Below are 21,693 nucleotides of genomic sequence, written 5' to 3'. Positions count from 1 at the left end.
AAAGCCATTTCAGCTACCCTTGGTAAATATGTTGACCTTACAGACAACCATAAGATAAGTTTAAAAATAAGACATGACTCCAAAGGGAAAAAATGTAAATTGTAGTCCCTTCATATTGACATTGAGTCCTTCAAATTCAAAATCTGGTAATATGTCAATCCATGGCTTATAAAGTAAAAGCTCTACTTACCTTCAAAAAGATTTAAAAAACTGAATTTGCCATCATTTACATGTGTTAACATGATCAATCATCTTTACAACAAAACAATGTTGATGCTCTTGGTCTTAGGTCCCTTATGTGATGATGATGATGATTATTAGTTCTCTGCTTCAGCAAGCAGGATGCAGGTGTTTACAATCTGCCTCCACTTCGTCCTGTATATCCACAGCTGATGTTATACATTTTGCTGCCAATTTAAATCACGTTTTGCAAGGTATTTGAAAATTTGTTTTTCCAAACATCACAAAGCCTCCGTTTGGATTTCTTAAAAGCCCAGGCAACTTATTCTGGAGTTTTAATTTCTTAACTCATTGTATGCAATATTAAATTTTAATCAACATGCTGAAAACCCTATTGCAATTATTTTATTTTGTTCAGGAGATATAAGCGGAAAATGAACATATTGCTTGAGCGAGTGACGTCACTGTTTGCAAGCTGCCTTCTGTGCACCGTCAGGAGGTGTAGCAGAATCAAACAGTGCAAATGTTGGTTCGGCATATTTAACTACTGTAAACGATACCTATAGTCCTAATATTAAAAGAACAGTTATGACAGCTAGCGCAGGAGGGAGGGGCTACTGCAGTGCTGTTGCTGAGAAATGAACAGTCTGGCAACTCCAGGTGGACAGCAGGCTTGTGCAACCATACCCCTAGTTCCTTCTGTCCAGCCAGACAGTAAACGGACTCTCCCTATGCTAGCTGTCAGAACGCTTCTTTTAATATTAGGACTATAAGTGAAAACATGGTTTACTACCTCCCTTACCCTCCATAACAGAATCCATTGATTTCCTAGGTAACCTATCCTGTTCCATTCGCCTCACATAACCCCACCACCAAAGCCAGTTTATGTGTACAGCTTCACCCTTTGAGTTCATTCCTAACTTAGCATTCATTTCCTTATTCCAAGTGCCCTCCTGCCATTGTTCCCACCTGTTTGTACCAGCAATCATTTTCCCTACATTCATGTCTGTTACTTCCAGCTTTGGAAACAACTTTGCAAACAAACTTGAATTTGATGGGGAGCTATCAATTTTAATAGGGCTTATGGAAGAAACAAAGTAGAACTGGCCGAGTCAGCAAAGGGAATGTATCCGAATGTGTTAGGAGTTAATGACACTGACGTAAGGGTAGGTAACCAGGAAGAGATTATAAAGTGTTCTTAACACGTGTTAAGAAGGGAAGGGTAGAGTGTGGGGTACGACTGATTGGAATACTATTGCACACAACATCGTTAATGTTTGGCATGTAAATGAGCAATAATGTGGGTAGATTTAGAAGTTGGAGCAATTATGATGAGAACTGTCAGTCTATTCATTATGTGAAGATGCAGATGAGGATAAAGTTGACAAATTTTATAAAACAACAAGTGATGTAGTCAGGATCAACAGCTAGGATAGGACAGTGCAAATAGGAGAATTCAATGCAAGAGTTGAGAATAGAGCTGAAGGATATGAGGACGTGATGGGTAAATGTGGGGAAGATAAGGAAGCTAACAGAAATGGGACTTCTGTGCTAGTATGGATTAGCAGTTATGAAAACATTTGATAATAACATAGAAAGGTCAAGCAGGAGGGAAAACTTTATGGACAGTAGTAAAGAAAGGAAGGGAGAAAAAAAAAATGGATAGTGTTTTGGATAAAACAGGAGAACTCATAGTAGATAACAGGGTATGACTGGACGGGTGGAAGGAATATCTAGAAAATCTCAACGTAACAGGAAAAAGTTCTGTTGACCTCTGGAACAACTGAGCTCATAAGTCGGAGGACAGTGATGTTTGTGAAATTACACTTGAGGAATTGTGAAGGATGATTAAATAAACTCCTTTGAAACAAAGCATCAGGAATAGATGAAATTAGATCCAAAATGGCGAAATATAGTGGGAAGGCAGAGATGAAATGGCTTCATAGAGTAATAGCATAGGATGTTACTAAGGTTGGATGAAAACAGAAACTGCACCCAATCTATAAGCAAGGGAACTGGAAGGATTGCAAAAACTATCCAGGAATTTTATTCATCAGTGTACCAGGCAAGGTGTTCACTGACATTTTTGAAGGTAGGGTGCAATCAGTGGTTAAGAGGAAGTTGGATGAAAACCAGTGTGGTTTCAGTCTGTAGAGGTGCTGCCAGGATCAGATTTTCAATATGCACCAGGTAATTGGAAAATGCTATAAGAGGAATAGACAGTTATGTTTATAGACATGATAATAAGCTCTTGGGCTTTTGCTGTTTCAGAAAACAAGGTGAAATTCTGTAAGTTTTGCCCAGAAATTTGCTCCGCATTTTCAGAATAAAATCTCGTCTGTTCCCAAGCAAAACTTCTCAAATAACAAAGGTTTGAATTTTAAGAATACTTTAACCGTTGGTTTATAGTAAGTAGTAATCTCATTCAGCTACAATTACGATGTTCCACTGTATGGGCGTACAAAGTAAACAGGAAGGTCATCAAACAAATCAGTTCTATACCCTGTAAGAAACCTCTGCTTAAGGAAAATTTACACACAAAAAATTTACGTTTTCCATGCGAGCATTGTTCAGATATTTTCATCATTTCAAATCATTTCTAACTGTTATACCTAATGAATAAGATCTGTGCGAAAATTTTTCATTTTCCCACTCTGTTCTGCACTTGCTTACCCAGTGCTCCACCAACTGAGGTACATTTAAGACATGGCGGTCAACAGTTCAAATTTTTTCTGAAGATGGCAGCGCGATAGCCACTCTATGTATTATCGGTATATTCCAGCTCACAGCCTTCACCTTTGTTGTTCATAGTATACACGGATCATGGAAAGGTATAAAGTGGCAGGGAAGGATTCAGTCAGGTGGAAATGTAGCAAATTTGCCTTATGACAACTTGGTCTTAATGGCAGATGTGCTGAAAGACTAGAATGTAACATAATGAACTTGAAGATAGGTGCAACGAGTGTATCAAAATTAGTCTTTACATGACCAAAGTGGTGTCAGTAGGGAAGAAACCTAAGAGACTGAATGTCAGACTGGGAATACAAAACTGGAACAGGAAGATCATTTCAAGTATTTAGGATGTGTATTCTCCTGGAACTCACAATTAGGTTCAGCAGTTTTTTAATAAATTAACAATTTTCCTGTGGGTTCTACCATGGACTTTGAAAAAGTAAAGCAAAACAAAGCAATCTACATGAACGATATGAATTCACCATTAAGAAATGTGCAAATAATACTGCTTTTATATCAGACAAATGAAACTTTTAATGCCAATGTCATATTGTACACATTTAAAAAACTGCTTATATTCAAATCTTAATATTAGGAAACATAACTTCAAAATCATAGAAAAGGTAAGATTGTTCTCATGTAAACAATGGGCTGAAATTTTACAAAATTAAATCAAGGAATGCATAATCAAGATTCATTGTATTATTTCTCTACACATCCTCTAAGTCATACATTATTTTCGCGATTCATTGTTGTTGCAGATGTAGCATTCTCAAGGTCACGAAGATCAGCAATATCTTACATGGAATGGCATGTATCGCAAATGCCAAATTCCGTTTCACCTACTAATTGTTGCTATTACTACACAGTCCACTTATTCTATACACTGCTTCACTATTGAAAATTTAAATAAAAAGAACACCACAATATAACTAGCACAAGATAAAATATATATATACAATTCGACTAAAAATCAGATGAACAGTCTTGCGAGTAGGAATGGTCCCTTATTAAAAAAATAAATAAAAATTCAGAATCGCATCTGATATTGGCCAGTGAAGTTTCCTTTTGGTTTTCCCCTCATTCGACGCCCACGCTGAGCTGCTCTGGGAAACTGACCACGCACTGCTTCTGCTGGACTTCCACGTGCTGATGGGATGAGACATGCTCGACCTAAAAATAAGCATTAGAAGAATGTAATTTATGGGATGACAGTTTAGACAAATATTTTTTTAGTCTGTCAATAAAAAATAATGTATCGGTACTATAATAAGTTTTGAAGTAGAGGGAGATCAAGATGAAAGGGTGTTATATTCCATTCTCAAAAGCACCCTCCATCTATCTTCCATTATTGATGATGATGCTTGTTGTTTAAAGGGGCCTAACATCGAGGTCATCGGCCCCTAATGGTACGAAATGGAATGACAAATTAAAAGTCCAAAATCCTCCACCGACCAGAATTCAAAACGTGAGGGCGAAGAATGAATGGATAGATATGAATTTAAAACAATCAGTGGATGCGACCCCCAATGCCTTACATTCACAGAAACTGACGTAAAACAGTAGTATTACTGACCAAGGGACTGCTGCTATAGCATGACACCGAATCGATGATGCTTGCAGTCTAAAGGGGGTCCAAAGTTATCGGCCCCTCATAACGGTACTTATCGCTAGGAAAGTAGAACCATGGTATTTGTCATGTTATGGTACTAATCAAAAGTAGCAGACTCGCGGTATTCCACACATTATGGTACTACTCACAGGTTTATGGTATTCAACATATAATACAAACCTATGGTGTTTCTCACATTGTGGCACCATTTACAGCCAACGCAAACCTATGGTGTTCATCACATAAGAGTACTAACCATAGGGACCTGCACTATCCCGTGGTGTTCCTCATATAGTGGGTACTAATCATAGGCAAGGCAGAACCACGGTAGCTATCATCCCATGGTCTTGCTCATACGGTGGTACTAATCACAGGTACTGCAAAAGCCGACCGCACGGTGCTCCTGTGTGCTACTAATCACAAACCTATTTGGTACCTAATATAGTGGTACTATGCGCAAGTAAAAGCAACCCATGGTGTTCCCTGCGTGGTGGTACTAATCACAAGTAGTTTCATGGTTCTAAGACAATCATCCCTTGGTCGCCCCTTTTAGTCGCCTCTTACGACAGGCAGGGGATACAGTGGGTGTATTCTTCGTCTGCGTCCCCCACCCACAGGGGGTATCTTCCATTACTCTCTATAAGTGATTTTATAGTCATTTTCATACATCTTCATTATGGAATGTCATACCTTTCAGCACTAAAGTCTGCAAGCCTCTGTGAATTTACTAAACAGCTCCACAATCCTCTACTTGTAACTAGCTTGGTGGCCTCGTTTTGTTCCATACCTCTTATCTTTAAATTATTAGAAACCGAGTCACTGTATTTGTATCATTGTCGTGCCTGTTTTTTCCGAACTAGTACCTAGGTCAGAAGAAATTTTTCGAGCCCTGACTATAACTATGAAGATCTCTGTAGTCTGGTGCCTACAATTCAAAATCTATAACAAGGTGTGTGGTCTCCAGAGAGGCCTGGTGCAAGTCTTTCAAGTTGACGCTATACAGGTGAGCTGTGTATCTGTGAGGATACACAGGCATTAATTTCTGATGTGCCTGTCAGGTCGCTGTCGGGCCTGTCGACTTGTTCCTGTAGCATACTCTGCGTTTTCAATGTCCATTTCACGTTTGTTTGATTAATTACTCATCAGAGGGCTGGATTCATAATGTAGATTATGAAATACAGACGGTTGTTGGGTCGTCTCTTTCAGTTCATTTCTAACCAATATGTGAACATTATCCAAGATGGACTGTATCTGCTGGTTAATTTTCTCCATGATTCTCACCTCTATGTCCGAAGTTGCCAAAGACTCTCTATGATGAATGACAAAAGACTCGGATCGATGATGCGCAATTCCATGGCCTTCACCGCGATGGCTTGCTTCATCTATGAGAACTTTGGTTGCCATTAGTGAGTTGTCCCTATGAGCGCTAGGTGTCAAAGCCGTTCTCCGTCTATGTTCACTTGGCTTCTCTTTTTCTCTTTTCCACGGTGCATGACTACAGTTTTCTTTTTTACTAATTACCATTCCAAACTCCTTCAGATTTTCATTCCAAACGTCCAGTCTCCTTTGTACTTCTTTTTCTCCCTTTCCCCAAATCACCACATCATCTGCAAATACCAAAGCATTCACTTCATCACTACGACGTTGCTTCACGTCCGTAGGTTTAACCACTACACTGCCCTACACGTGTCCCCCGGGTGGTGCTTAGAAAGCGACAGTGATAAGATGAGACCGAACTGTCGGAAACGACCTCTCGGTTAAAGAGCGAACAAGAAGGAGATATGCGGTCCTTTTCAGGACCTTCATGTTCGTAGAACTGGACCATCGCTGTGCATTTGTCAATTGAATATCGAAGGGATTAATCGAGCGAAATGTGAGTATCTTTCCAGGATTGCACTGAAATATGCAGTTGATGTCATCGTGCTTCAAGAAACACACACAGCAGACAAACTATAGTTACAGAGTAGGGGGAAAATTCCAGGCTTTAAATTGGTAGCGTCTAACTATCATCAAAATAGCTGCCTCTGTGGATCAGCGGTAGAGTGTCGGCCTCCGGATCCCAATATAGCGGGTTCAAACCCGGGAGAGGTAGTCGGATTTTTGAAGGGCGGAAAAAAGTCCATTCGACACTCCATGTCGTACGATGTTGGCATGTAAAAGATCTCTGGTGACACATTTGGTGTTTACCTGACAAAATTCACTAAATCTCAGCCATAGACGCCCAAGAGAGTTTCGGTTTACGCGGCCTGCCATCTAGTGGGGGCCTAGAGTAAAACGGAACGTCAAAATTGACGAGCAGACAGCCAGATGGCGTCAAATTGAAATGTCTGCACACGGTAGCTGAGGCCATACGATTATTATTATTATCATCAAAATTATGGCCTTGCAACTTATGTCAGGAATGATATAACAAATTACCAATTACTATCAGTAAACTCCTCCTCTGCGAACCATGTGACCTTGCCGCGGTGGGGAGGCTTGCGTGTCCCAATGATGCAGATACCCGAGCCGCAGGTGCAACCATATCGGATGGGTATCTGTTGAGAGACCAGAATAACGAATGGTTCATTGAAAGGGCGGTAGCAGCCTTTCGGTAGTTGCAAGGGCGGCAGTCTGGATGATTGACTGATTCGGCCTTGTAATAATACTCAACATGGCTTAGCTGTGTTGATACTGCTACACGGCTGAAAGCAACGGGAAACTACAGCCGTAACTAACTCCCGAGGACATGCAGCTCTCTCTGTATGAATGATGTACTGATGATGGCTTCCTCCCGGGTAAAATATTCTGGAGGTAAACTAGTCCCCCGTTCGGATCTCCGGGTGGGGACTACACGAGAGGGGGCGATCATCAGGAAGGTGGATACTGACATTCTACGAGTTGGAGCGTGGAATGTTAGAAGTTTGAATCGTTGTGGTAGGTTAGAGAATCTGAAAAGGGAGATGGATAGGCTAAAGTTAGATGTAGTTGGCATAAGTGAAGTACCTTGGCAGGAAGAACAAGATTTTTGGTCAGGCGACTACCGAATTATCAACACAAAATCAAACAGAGGAAATGCAGGAGTTGGTTTAATAATGAATAAGAAAATAGGGCAGCGGGTAAGCTACTACGACCAGCATAGTGAAAGAATTATTGTCGTCAAGATAGACACCAAACCAATGCCCACCACAATAGTGCAGGTCTATATGCCTACTAGTTCAGCGGATGATGATGAAATCGAAAGAATATATGAGGAGATAGAAGATTTAATACAATATGTAAAAGGTGACTAGAATCTAATTGTGATGGGAGACTGGAATGCAGTGGTAGGCCAAGGAGGAGAAGGTAGTACAGTAGGATAATTTGGATTGGGACAAAGGAACGAAAGAGGAAGTCGTCTGGTTGAATTCTGCACTGATCATAATTTAGTCCTTGCCAATACTTGGTTCAAACACCACAAACGACGGCTGTATATGTGGACGAGACCTGGAGACACTGGAAGGTATCAAATAGACTTCATTATGATTAGGCAGAGATTCAGAAACCAGGTGTTGGACTGCAAAACTTTCCCAGGAGCAGACGTGGACTCTGACCACAACTTGTTGGTCATGAAATGCCATCTGAAGTTGAAGAAATTGAAGAAAGGAAAGAATGCAAAAAGATGGGATCTAGACAAGTGGAAAGAAAAGAATGTGAGGGATTGTTTCAAGGAACATGTTGCACAAGGACTAAATGAAAAGGCTGAAGGTAACACTATAGAGGAAGAGTGGAGAGTCATGAAAAATGAAGTCAGTAGGGCTGCTGAAGAAATGTTAGGAAGGAAGAAAAGATCAACTAAGAATCAGTGGATAACTCAGGAGATACTAGACCTGATTGATGAACGACGAAAATACAAGAATGCTAGAAATGAAGAGGGCAGAAAAGAATACAGGCGATTAAAGAATCAAGTGGATAGAAAGTGCAAGGTAGCTAAGGAGGAATGGATGAAGGAGAAATGCAAGGATGTCGAAGGCTGTATGGTCCTGGGAAAGGTAGATGCTGCATACAGGAAAATCAAGGAAACCTTTGGAGAAAGGAAATCTAGGTGTATGAATATTAAGAGCTCAGATGGAAAACCACTTCTAGGGAAAGAAGACAAGGCAGAAAGATGGCAGGAGCATATCCAACAGTTGTATCAAGGTAAAGATGTAGATAATTTGGTTCTGGAACATGAAGAGGCTGTTGATGCTGATGAAATGGGAGACCCAATTTTGAGGTCAGAGTTTGACAGAGCTGTGAGTGACCTCAATAGGAACAAGGCACCTGGAATTGATGACATTCCCTCTGAATTACTGACTGCCTTAGGAGAAACCAGCATGGCAAGGTTATTTCATTTAGTGTGCAAGATGTATGAGACAGGAGAAGTCCCATCCGATTTTCGGAAGAATGTTGTTATACCTATTCCCAAGAAAGCCGGTGCTGACAGGTGTGAAAACTACCGCACCATTAGTTTAGTATCTCATGCCTGCAAAATTTTAACGCGTATTATTTACAGAAGAATGGAAAAACAAGTTGAAGCTGAGTTGGGAGAAGATCAATTCGGCTTCAGAAGAAATGTAGGAACACGTGAAGCTATCCTGACTTTACGTCTGATCTTAGAGGATCGAATCAAGAAGGACAAGCCCACGTACATGGCATTCGTAGATCTAGAAAAGGCATTCGATAATGTTGATTGGACCAAGCTATTTATGATTCTGAAGATGATAGGGATCAGATACCGAGAACGAAGAATTATCTACAATCTGTATAAAAATCGGTCTGCAGTGATAAGAATCGAGGGCTTTGAAAAAGAAGCAGCAATGCAGAAAGGAGTGAGACAAGGCTGCAGTTTGTCCCCTCTCCTTTTCAATGTTTACATAGAACAGGCAGTAAAGGAAATCAAAGAGAAATTTGGAAAGGGAATCACAGTCCAAGGAGAAGAAATCAAAACCTTGAGATTTGCCGATGATATTGTTATTTTATCTGAGACTGCAGAAGATCTCGAGAAGTTGCTGAATGGTATGGATGAAGTCTTGGGTAAGGAGTACGAGATGAAAATAAATAAGTCCAAAACAAAAGTAATGGAGTGCAGTCGAACGAAGGCAGGTGATGCAGGAAATATTAGATTAGGAAATGAAGTCTTAAAGGAAGTAGATGAATATTGTTACTTGGGTAGTAAAATAACTAACGATGGCAGAAGTAAGGAGGACATAAAATGCAGACTAGCACAAGCAAGGAAGAGCTTTCTTAAGAAAAGAAATTTGCTCACTTCAAACATTGATATAGGAATTAGAAAGCTGTTTCTGAAGACTTTCGTGTGGAGCGTGGCATTGTATGGAAGTGAAACATGGACGATAACTGGCTCAGAAAGAAAGAGAATAGGAGCTTTTGAAATGTGGTGTTACAGAAGAATGCTGAAGGTGAGATGGATAGATCGAATCATGAATGAAGAGATACTGAATCGAATTGGTGAGAGGAGATAGAATGATAGGACACATCTTAAGACACCCAGGACTTGTTCAGTTGGTTTTTGAAGGAAGTGTAGGGGGTAAGAACGGTAGGGGTAGACCAAGGTATGAATATGACAAGCAGATTAGAGCAGATGTAGGATGCAATAGTTACGTAGAAATGAAAAGGTTAGCACAGGATAGGGTGGCATGGAGAGCTGCATCAAGCCAGTCTATGGACTGATGACTCAAACAACAACATCAGTAAACTCTGAAAAAGACATTTTTACTACTACAGTTAACATTGAAAACTTGACAATAGTTAATGTGTACAAGCCACCATATATTACTTGGCCTAACCTCCTATACTTTCTCTGCAGTATCCTACTATATATCTCGGTGATTTCAACAGTCATCATCATCTTTGGGGATATAACAAGGATGACTCTAATGGTGAAGTTCTTGTGGACTGGATGGAAACTGAAAATTTGAATCTGATTTTTGATGCTAAGGACCTGCCTACCTTTCAATCAGCTCGCTGGTCTCGAGGCTACACCCCAGATCTTTGTTTCACAAATCGGCTTCATAATTCACACAGTCAAGTTCGACGTACAGTGCTCAACGATTTCCCACATAGTCAACACAGGCCTGTTCTCTTGGAGGTTGGGATGTCTTTACCTGTTGTTCGATCACATCCTAAACCAAGGTGGAACTTCAAGAAAGCCAATTGGACTGAATTTGCAAAGCAAACAGAATCCAATATAAGATGGATCAAACCAACATACAACTACAGCAGATTTGTACGGGTTATAAAAGGTGCAGCGAGACGATGCATCCCTAGAGGATATCGTAAGGAGTATATCCCTGGCTGGAGTTGAGAGAGTGAGGAATTACGAGAATATGAAGAACATCCTAATTCCGACAAGGCAGCTGGTCTACTCCAATCCTTGGATGAGAGTCGAAGAAGGATCTGGCATGAAACAGTGGAATCCCTAGATTACACCCATTCCAGCAGAAAGGCCTGGTCTATAATTAGGAAACTGGATTCTTCAAACCTTGCAACTAAGAGATCAAAAACAGCCATCAATCTGAATGATTTTGCTAATCATCTAATATCAGTTTCCAAAAACACAAAAGACAAGTGAACCAAAAAGGATATCAAATTAAAGTTGGACATCAAGAAAAGAGCAGCACCGCAGTTTTCTGAATTCTCTACTCCATTCAAAGAAGGGGAAACTAAAGCTGCAATAAAAAGTATGAAACTTGGAAAAGCTGCAGGATTTGATGGAATTTATCCTGCATTTTTGGCTCATTGCGGACTAGCCACAATAAAATGGTTAACCAACTTCTTCACTAATATTCTGCAAACTGGAAACATACCACCTCTGATGAAGAAAACAAAGAAAATAGCCATACTGAAACCACATAAAGATCCATCTAAAGTGGAAAGCTACCGTCCAATAGCACTTCTAAGTGTTACGTATAAACTCCTTGAGCGACTGATCTACAATAGAATTTATGAAACAATCAACAGCTACATTCCTATAGAGCAAGCAGGATTTAGACCTGGAAGAAGTTGTAATGATCAAGTACTGTCTCTCACCACGTATATCGAAAATGGATATGCAGACATGCCAACTTTCAAAAGTGAAAAATCAGGAGAAATTTGGCAGCGAATCGCGACGTATTACGACACATCACAGATGGCAGAACCTGTACTAATTCATTATAATTCAATACATTAACAATTCTATTTCGCCTACATATATATATATTTTTCATCATTTATATGTGAATACTAAACACTGGACATACCTGATCTGTAGGAACATGTGACTTCTCATCCTTCAACATGGTGATCACATTATGACTAATTGTTTTTCAACACACCTGTAGCTGACCTGGCCCTCTTCAGAAACTCGGAACTAAATTTTTGCTCAAAGCACTTGCCTTGCTGAACTGATTTCAAGGTTAAAAGTTTCTCCAAAGTTTGTTCAAACATCAAGGATCTGAACTGTGTTTTTGTCTTTGTGACTCTGCTAAAAATCCTTTCACATTCTGCCTTGCTATGTGGAATTGATAAAATAGCAAGCATCTCGTTAGAGAGTCTGTCATATTTAAGTACACCATCAGCTGATTTCATCTGACCTACCAATGCCCACTGAACATCAGTTCTTCCTTTTGCCAGGTCTGTTTCTTCGAGCTGAAAGTTAAAGAACTGGGAGTGCAGAATATCATTTTTTTTATTCAATGTTCCGTTTCACTAGTCAAAATGTTCGGATACTTGTTAATGAAAAATCTAAGGTTAGAAAAATGATGCCTTACTTATAGCAGAAATATTTGCAACTTCTGCATTAATTAAAACTTCATCTTTGAATGGAAATTTGTGTACCATGTAGTCACAACATGAAGAGAAACACTTTCTAACACACTTAAAAAATATGCACTTTTCCTCAGACTTCAAAGTGTTCACTAAAACAAATGCAGACTTCTCTATCATCAGATCACAATCATCCTTTTGATTTGCTGGAGTATGATAATCTACATCAAGGAGAGAAGAGGAGCTTTCAATAACGTGTGGTTTCACAAACCTTGCCATCACATTCTTCAATAGTGCCTCCAAAACTGACCTAAATAAGTGGATGTGTGGCATACTTGACTAAAGAGCTACGTTTGGATTCTCAACAATATGCATAAAACTGGAGAGAAAAAGGCAAAAAGATGTATGCAAATTTGATGAAAGGAACATGAACAGTCATTCTTCATGTGACAAAGCATGGCTCTTAGTGCCATCAGTAGTTTCATTTTTTAAATTGAAACTGACGAATGGGTTTTCCTTTTAACTGAGGAGTGAGGTGAAATGTTGTGACAATCCTTCACCTTTTCAGACAAACAAGACAAATCTGCACTTAAACTGTGCTTAGGAATTTTGTAAGTCTTCAAAGTTCCCATCTGAGAATCGTCACTCACAATTTCGCTCCTCAATAAAGCAACCAAAGCACCCCACTGTAGCAAAATCCTATCTAAACACCTTCTTAGTGATAACCATCGAGTAGGCACATGCTTCAGAATTTTCCGTATCTCTGTGTTGTGTAAAGTCTGAAACTCTCTGAACCATTTCTTTCCTCTTTGCACTCCTTTCCAGATAATAAAATATTTCATCTTTTCAGTAGGCATTCCCATATATGTTTTCTCTCAACTGTATCATAAGCTTTTTCCAAATCCAAAAATACGAAGATGATTTCCTTGTTCCTTTCCAGATGTTTTTCCATTATCGATCGCACTGTAAATATCAAGTCTATTGTTGATCTATTCGGTCTAAAGCCATATTGTTCTTCCTATAGCAGTGTTTCTATTATATCCCTCAGTCAGGAAAAGGAGCAGGACAAGTGGATGGACAGAAAGGAGTGGAGGAGGCTTGTTAACCACACTCGAGTGACTGGAGTGGGACATTGATGATGATGATGATGATGATGATGATGATTACTGTAAACATAGACATATTGCTAGCCAAATTAAAATCCCTTAATCTAAATCAGACTGCTTTGCTTTTTATTTTGTTCATAAACGACACAGCATCTCGAGTGAAATATTGCAACAGGGAACATGCATAATTTTCAAATTTTTTTTTTTTGAAAAGTACACTAATGAAATAGTATGTAAATGTATTACACTGTGGTAAGTTGCCTTGTTTTCCACCATTAAAATAATATTTAATAGTGCCTTACTGCAAGGCGAATGAAACGGCCTCTGACGTAAGCGGCGCGCTGTGACATCACGATCCAGTACCGCATGCAGCTCTACCAGCCGTTGTGCATCAGCCGTTGCTAAAAGCCGATTGTTTATTATTCGTGATTGCGAATAACTTCGAAATGACAGAAGAAAGGTACAAAACAGCACAGTCAGACAATCTACCATGTGTAGACGATATCATTCTTGAAAAATAGTGACTTTTGTGGCCGCAGAAATTCGCGGATAAAAAGCAAGTTTGTAAGTGGCGTCTTTTATATATGTGCAGTGTACTGCAACTCATAGTATTAGGATAACAACGAACCTGGATAGATATCGCATCACTTTCAACATTTCCTTCTAGACCGATTCCCTTATTAAAGAATAACATTACATTTTCGGGCTTTCAGCATTAGTAAAGTAAGAAATCGGATTTCAGCACTAACATAAACATATAGGTAGCATTATAGTACTAGTTCGCCTTTGTGGTGTAGTGGTGAACCCTTTCCACTCGAATTATTTGTACGTTCTGATTTCTCCCAACTCGCATTTATTTCTGTCAGCATTCTTCATATTTTAAAACCTGGTGTTAAGTACTGGTTGTAACAGTAATACAGGAAGAAACTACAAAATTAATGAATGTATGGTATTTACATGACACAAAATCATGTTTTTCACTTTCTTAACGGTATGTCTTTAGTGTGTGGAAGCGTTCAAAGCAAATGCTTGGATGGAGCCCTGCTTGCTTATCCAACCAGTCTGCACTAAATTAATCCTGCATTTTTGCCTTATTGTTCATCCCCATGTTGATAATTGTACCAATAAATGCCTTCAGCTCTTCTAATGTCACAGCTTTCCAAGAAAACCAGATAGATCTCTTCAGAAGTGGAGTATTTTGCTGTAATTTATATTTCGGCAAATTTGTTTGTCTCATGGACAATAGAGGTTATCAACTGATCAGTAAAAAATAGCTACCAGTACTCTAGTTCTATTTTAAGTCTATTGCCACAATTTATGAATGCACTGTAAGGACATTTGGGTAATCCTGCATCACCCGTTCTCCACGATCTCCAAGGTATACTGTATCACTGGGACCGGGACGAGTCAAAATACTATCGCCGCCTCCATGATTTCTTGCGACGCTGATATCAATATCGCCATTTGAATCACTAATAGATATATCTCTTTCATTGCCAGATTCAAAATTTTCATCATTTTCATGGTCACTATAAAAACAATCAGCCGAAATAGACGCAAGAATCTCAGCTTCGGTCAGACTGTGCGCCGCCATGTTGCTTCACGCGAATGCTTTCCATTGTCAAGCAAACGGAGCAATTTTGCCAAGCAAAGAGAAACTAAAACACACCTGTTTGGTTTCTTTCAGTTTCCGGAAGGGACCAGCACTTACGAAACGAAGTACAAAAGACCTGGCATTCCAGGTAACCTAGCAACGAGCGGCGAAACATTGTGTCGACTCAGGGTCGACACACGAGCTATAACGCTGAGCGACGGCTGTCGACACACGAGCGGAAAGGGTTAATGTGATTAGCTGCCACTCCCGGAGGCCCGGTTTCGATTCCCGGCTCTGCCATGAAAGTTGAAAACAAATAGTACGAGGGCTGGAATGGGATCTACTAAGCCTCGGGAGGTCAAATGAGTAGAGGGGTTTCGAATCCCACCTCAGCCATCCTCGAAGTGGTTTTTCGTATTTTCCCACTTCTCCTCCAGGCACCTAAGGCCACGGCCATGTCCTTCCCTTTTCCTTGTCTATCCCTTCCTCCAACAAGGTCCCTGTTGAGCATAGCAGGTGAGGCCGCCTGGGCGAGGTAATGGCCCTCCTCACCAGTTGCATCACCATACCCAAAGTCTCACGTTCCAGGACACTGCACTTGAAGCGGTAGAGGTGAAATCCCTCGCTGAGTCCGAGAGAAAACTAACACTGAAGGATAAACTGATTAAGAAAGAAAGAAGAAAGAAAGATCATAGTACTATAGGGCTATAATCTATCATTCCCGAAAAAATACATATTTATGGTAGAGACAACTGGCCTACCCACTTCCGAGGCCCATGAAAGAGAAACATTAAATATCTTTGTGGAAGGAAAAAGTTAAACATGATAAAGATAAATATGACTTCATCTAGTTTTCACGAGTCGGACTGAGTTGTTCAGACGGTTGAGGTGCTGGCCTTCTCACCCCAACCTGGCAGGTTCGATCCTGGTTCAGTCCGGTGATAGTTGAAGGGGCTCAAATACGTCAGCCTCGTGTCGGTAGATTTACTGGCATGTAAAAGAACTCCTGCAGGACTAAATTCCTGCACATCAGCGTCTCCGAAAACCGTAGAAGTAGTTAGCGGGGCCTAAAGCCAATAACATTAATTACATTTGGCTTTTAACAAGCTGAGCATATCAGGCAAAAAAAAGTGTCCTGGTGACATTTTAGTCGTTCAATACAGAAATGTCTTTGGGTGCTGTGACTTTTACTTTTTTTGCTATTTGCTTTACGTCACACCATAGGTCTTATGGCGACGATGGGACAGGAAAGGCCTAGGAATGGGAAGGAAGCGGCCGTGACCATAGGTACAGCCGCAGCATTTGCCTGGTGTGAAAATGGGAAACCACGGAAAACCATCTTCAGGGCTGCTGACAGTGGGGTTCGAAACCCACTATCTCCTGGATGCGAGCTTGCAGCTGCGCGCTCCTAACCGCACGGCCAACTCGCCTGGTATTTTTACCCTTCGGTTTATTGACTCGGCTTGTATAACCTAAAACTTAGGCTAAGTTTGATAATATTTTAAACACCAACATCACTATTTTCACCTGTGTGCAATTATGTAATTTATTTCATTAATATTATGATAATCATTATATTTGAGGATTGTTAACTTATAAGACCCCAACAGACAAGCATTGGTTTTGTGTGGAGTTATACATTTGTTAAATTCACTTTGTTTCCTTTCATGATGTACACGCATATTTTTGGTTATATTATAGATTATTTAGATATAGCCTAAATTTCTTTACAAATTAAGCTCTTCAATAAAGACATAAATAACTGTCGCATGCCAAGGTAAATTGGTAGAATTAAAGCTGTCAATATGGTTCATAACCCTTTTAATTTATTATCTTGACAGGGATCACCCAAAACATAGGTTACGTTTGGAGAATACTTTAATAATCAGCATTAATTAATGCACTGTTTATTACTTTCATATTCCAAGAGGTAATTGAAGCATTTAAATAAAGCATCATACATTAAAATTTAAAAGTCTTACCACTAGAATAGCTGACATGGAAAAGTGATTGAAAATTCAAACAAATTCATCTTACGTTAAAATCTTCAAAAAATTATACTGTAGACTTTTCGGATATATCACCAGCATTTCTCCGGCTCGCCAAAATCTATTTCTCCCTAGTTTTAGCGTCTTTGGAACATTTATAAACAATTTGTTTGGGATGGTATGCGATGTGTTATTGCACACCGGAACTCTACACCATTTATAAGTTTTCTGCCTCACTGTCTGCGCAAGATTCATTTTAAGTCTAAAATATACCACTCAGATTATTATCCAATGTATAGACCTCGAATTTAACTATACCAGACACTAACATAAAGTAGAAATACGCGAAGTGTACCCTGCTTCTCACAGCACACTATGTGTTATTTCGTCTGCTACTTCAGTCAACCTGTATGATGATGTCAGACCAATGAGATCACGTACTTACGTCATGTGACAGTTTCGTACATTGATTTAGAGTTTTATCATGTTTGGAGTTATTATTTGTACATTCTGATCACATTTTTGAATTTTGCATGAAATTTTGAATCAGATTAGCATATTTTTAATTAAAACCCCGGATCATGCATATTCCCTATTATATATACGGATGACCTCCAAGGAGACCAAGTAAGGAAGAATTGAACTTTTGTAGTTTCATATCAATATCATCTATGTTAATTATATCCTACCAAGGAGAATTAGAGTATCCAGTCTAAAGTCACGCATATTTATATGTTTAATGTTCCTGTAAGTGATATAGTTTTATATTCTGGTACTTACAGAGAATATGACAAGAATATCAAGTCATGCTTAGAAATGCATGGAACAGGAATCTGAACACGAGACAAAGTTTTACGAGGATTATTCAGAACCATTAAATCAAGAAGGGTATGAGATGGTTCCAATAGTGTGGTTAGTCTGTTGCACTTACAGATGCATAACAGTCATGTCTCCACATTTTTTTTATTTTTTTTAAATTATTTTTTTATTTTTTTTATTACAAACAAGTGCTCCCCAAACACTCCTTGAAAAATTATTTAAATGAATATCAATATCATCTTCCCAAGCCAGCGCTATTTGAAGGAAAAATTAAAATGTTGATTTCTGGCAGTAACACCGGTATATCTGTATCCATTTTTGAGAAAATTCATGATTAATCCAATGCTAGATTCATTCTAATATAAATAATGAATATGTCTAATGTGTGGAGCCCTGTATGTATATTTAATTACAGTGCAATGAAGGAATTACACTACCATCGTGTATGTGCAACACCTAAGTTCATCAAACTTGTTGGTACTCTTGTCTTGAATGTAAGGTACCCACGTTTCTTCTGTCATGTAACTCAAAATAAGAAACACTATCAATAATGGATGTTTTTATTAGAGTAAAATGCAAAATCCCCTTAACAACTTAAGAACTACTACTTGGTTGTGGTAACAATGTGAACCATTGAAGGATGAGTTGAAATGCAAGTCAGAGATCTAATATTATTTGATAGTCTCTGAAGCAAACCAGCTAGCACTATAAGCTGCTGTCTTTGGTGGCCTGCGTTTGATTCCTGGCACCCTCAGTGATTTAAGATTGCCTGAAGGGCTATTATATGGTTCAAATGATATGATTTTTTTTTTTTGCTTTACGTTGCACTGACACAGATAGGTCTTATGGCGACAATGGGACAGGGAAGGGCTAGGAGTGGGAAGGAAGCGGCCATGGCCTTAATTAAGGTACAGCCCCAGCATTTGCCTGGTGTGAAAATGGGAAACCATGGAAAACCATCTTCAGGGCTGCCGACAGTGGGGTTCGAACCCACTATATCCTGCATACTGGATACTGGCTGCACTTAAGCGACTGCAGCTATCGAGCTCGGCCCAAATGATACATGCAGCTCACCTCCATGGGGGAGGGGTTAGTATGTCTGAAAAGAGCTGCACTACCTCAAGGCAAGGATATTAATTTACGTGTTACATTATTGGACAAATTGGAATACTCAAAATGTTCACTGCCCTACATACATAATGGTAGGATAATCTAAGTGTGTCATAACTTCAAGTTTCTAGGGCACTTTTTTGATGTGGATGATTGTATACATGATAACTTGTCATAGTGTAAAGGTACTGATAAAACTGTACAACTCTACACAGTCAATGGAAATCATTTATGATTCCATTTTAAGTCATACAAGGATTAACTTACTAACCTTTTTAAACCTGCCAGCTAGGATCTCAAAGAACAGTTATTATCATGATCTCTCCAACTGATCTTCAATGGTACTGTTGTTCTATAATCAACATTATCCTGCTATAGAGCACTTTTTAAAAGTATCCAGGAATTGAAATTGTGAGGATTATAAGCAATTTCTGACTTCCAACCTAATCAGTTTCAGAGGAAATACTGGGAATAAAATTTAACTGCAGAGTAAAGCATACCTCTTGGTGAGGAAGACGCCATACTGGAACCAGGTTCATTCCATACAATGGGCTGTGGCCTTATAGCACGTCCTCTTCCTCGGAAAGGTCCCCTGCCTGAGCGACGGGCAGTACCAGAACGAGTGCCACGCCTAGTAGGACTTTGCTCTGATGCTTCAGCTTCACAACCTTCTTCCACTTCATCTGCAGGTGGAATCTTCTCTCCTTCTGAGCTAACCCCTACGAATAAATTGAAGTTGCACCAAAGTGATTGGAAATGTAAAGAGGAATGAGATGGATAGACTTTTATAAATATTCGTTTCACGTGACAATATGAATATAACCCCCTACTTGAAAATAAGACTGAAACAAAACGTTTGTGAGAAGCTAGACTTTTGGCAAAATTTGGCCAGAAGATGAGAAACTGAAGGACAAAACTTGTGACATCCAGGACTTATTCAGTTTGTTTTTGAGGGTGGGGGTATATAAGAATTGTATGAGGCCAAGAATATGAGATTAAAATAGGCATAAGATGCATAGAGCTGAAGAGATGTGGTGGTGTAATAATCACATTGATTTGTCCCTTAAAACAACCCAGTAATCATCATTACTTTGGGGTAATGTCTCAAGGCCGGTCTCCACTGATTAACATTTAACACCAACATGTTAAATTTAGCATGTTACAATTGACATGTATATTGTGATTGTGTCTTCCAATTGACTTTGCATTTTAACTCAGAATGTTGTGGTTAACATTTTTAACATGTTGGCATGTTTTCTGCTCCAAATGGAATATATGTCAAGTCAATTCATTGTTCGTGAGATGTCGGCACAGCTTTGGCAACTTCCGTGCTGTTTCCATGCCAACAGATAGCCTAAACGACGTGCTTCTCATGAAGTAGGATTATAGTTACAACACTCCACAACACTCATTCTCTTTGTTATAAGCTACAAATACGGTACGCGCACGTATGTCGTTCTCTCTGCACTATACTGGTACTCAAATTTATAGATAAAAATTTCATTGTTCCGTATTGAAAAGTATCACAGTTAAAATTGAAATAATAAATAAAGAGGTTCAACCTATTCAATACAAAAGAATAAGAAATGCAGTGATTACATTCTTATTTTTCAAGTTATGTTTAGAGACCATGCTAGAATTTCAAATACTTCAGTTAGCAGAGTTTCTCCAGTAGAAGATGACTTCAATGATATATATGCCATTCTGCTGGTGTTATAGGTGCAATAGAAGTACACTTGCACGAATCTGATCACCTGGATGCAACAGAGCGGAAATATGCCACAATCAGAAAGAACACTTTTTCTATTAACGTTCAAGTGATTCATGATTCTAACCTCCAAATCAGGGATGTAGTTACTAAATGGCCAGGTTCTGTCAAAGACAGTATGATACAGTAGAAGTCCGCTATAGCGAGTACAGCTTATAACAAGGACCCCGATATAACGACAGTTTATGTCTGCCCCTTCAAAATTCCTATATTATTCCTGAATGGGTAGCTACATTTCTAGAAAATAGATCTCAGAGAATTAGAGTAGACAAAGCTTTATCTGACCCTGTAATAATTAAAGAGGGGAATTCCTCAGGGCAGTATTATTGGACCTTTATGTTTTCTTACATATATAAATGATATGAGTAAAGAAGTGGAATCAGAGGTAAGGCTTTTTGCAGATGATGTTATTCTGTATAGAGTAATAAATAAGTTACAATATTGTGAGCAACTGCAACGTGACCTCAAAAATGTTGTGAGATGGACAGCAGGCAATGGTATGTTGATAAACGGGGTTAAAAGTAAGGTTGAGAGTTTCACAAACAGGAAAAGTCCTCTCAGTTTTAATTAGTGTGGGAATTTATAATCTAGTATTATTATTTGACTTTAAGTACATTTCAATACGGACCATAACATGAGATTTGTAACATGTAATAAGTGGTATGTTCCAAGCTGTCAGCGGAGAGATGGCGTGGAATGACATTAGTAGACAAATAAGTTTGAGTGGCGTCTTTAAAAAAGTAGAAAAGATCACATTATGAAGATAAAGTTGGAATTCAAGAGGACAAATTGGGGCAAATATTCATTTATAGGACGGGGAGTTAGGGATTGGAATAACTTACCAAGGGAAATGTTCAATAAATTTCCAATTTCTTTGAAATCATTTAAGAAATGGCTAGGATAACAAGATAGGGAATCTGCCACCTGGGCGACTGCCCTAAATGCAGATCAGTATTGATTGATTGACCTTAAACTGTGTATTATCCTTCGGTTACAGTGAGAGTCCTATGACTGACACA

At 39.2% G+C, this 21,693-nt stretch overlaps 1 protein-coding gene across 3 annotated transcripts in view; it reads right to left on the bottom strand.

Annotated features, from left to right (window-relative positions):
• Window positions 1-3,422: 3,422 nt before the first annotated feature.
• Mgtor (Megator) overlaps window positions 3,423-21,693 on the bottom strand; it is a 546,425-nt gene continuing 528,154 nt past the window's right edge. For 2 of the 3 annotated variants that reach the window (XM_067145519.2, XM_067145520.2), the window contains 2 exons: window positions 19,407-19,625; window positions 3,423-4,086 (listed from right to left, as the gene is read on the bottom strand). In XM_067145519.2, the coding sequence (XP_067001620.2) occupies window positions 3,944-4,086; window positions 19,407-19,625 (362 nt within the window). In that variant the 3' untranslated portion in view covers window positions 3,423-3,943. The remainder of the gene's footprint in view (window positions 4,087-19,406; window positions 19,626-21,693) is intronic. The other variant, XM_067145521.2, reaches the window with a different exon arrangement.

This window comes from Anabrus simplex, chromosome 4, assembly GCF_040414725.1.
Source record: "Anabrus simplex isolate iqAnaSimp1 chromosome 4, ASM4041472v1, whole genome shotgun sequence".
Taxonomy (NCBI): domain Eukaryota; kingdom Metazoa; phylum Arthropoda; class Insecta; order Orthoptera; family Tettigoniidae; genus Anabrus; species Anabrus simplex.
This window is presented reverse-complemented; position numbering and strand designations above follow the sequence as displayed.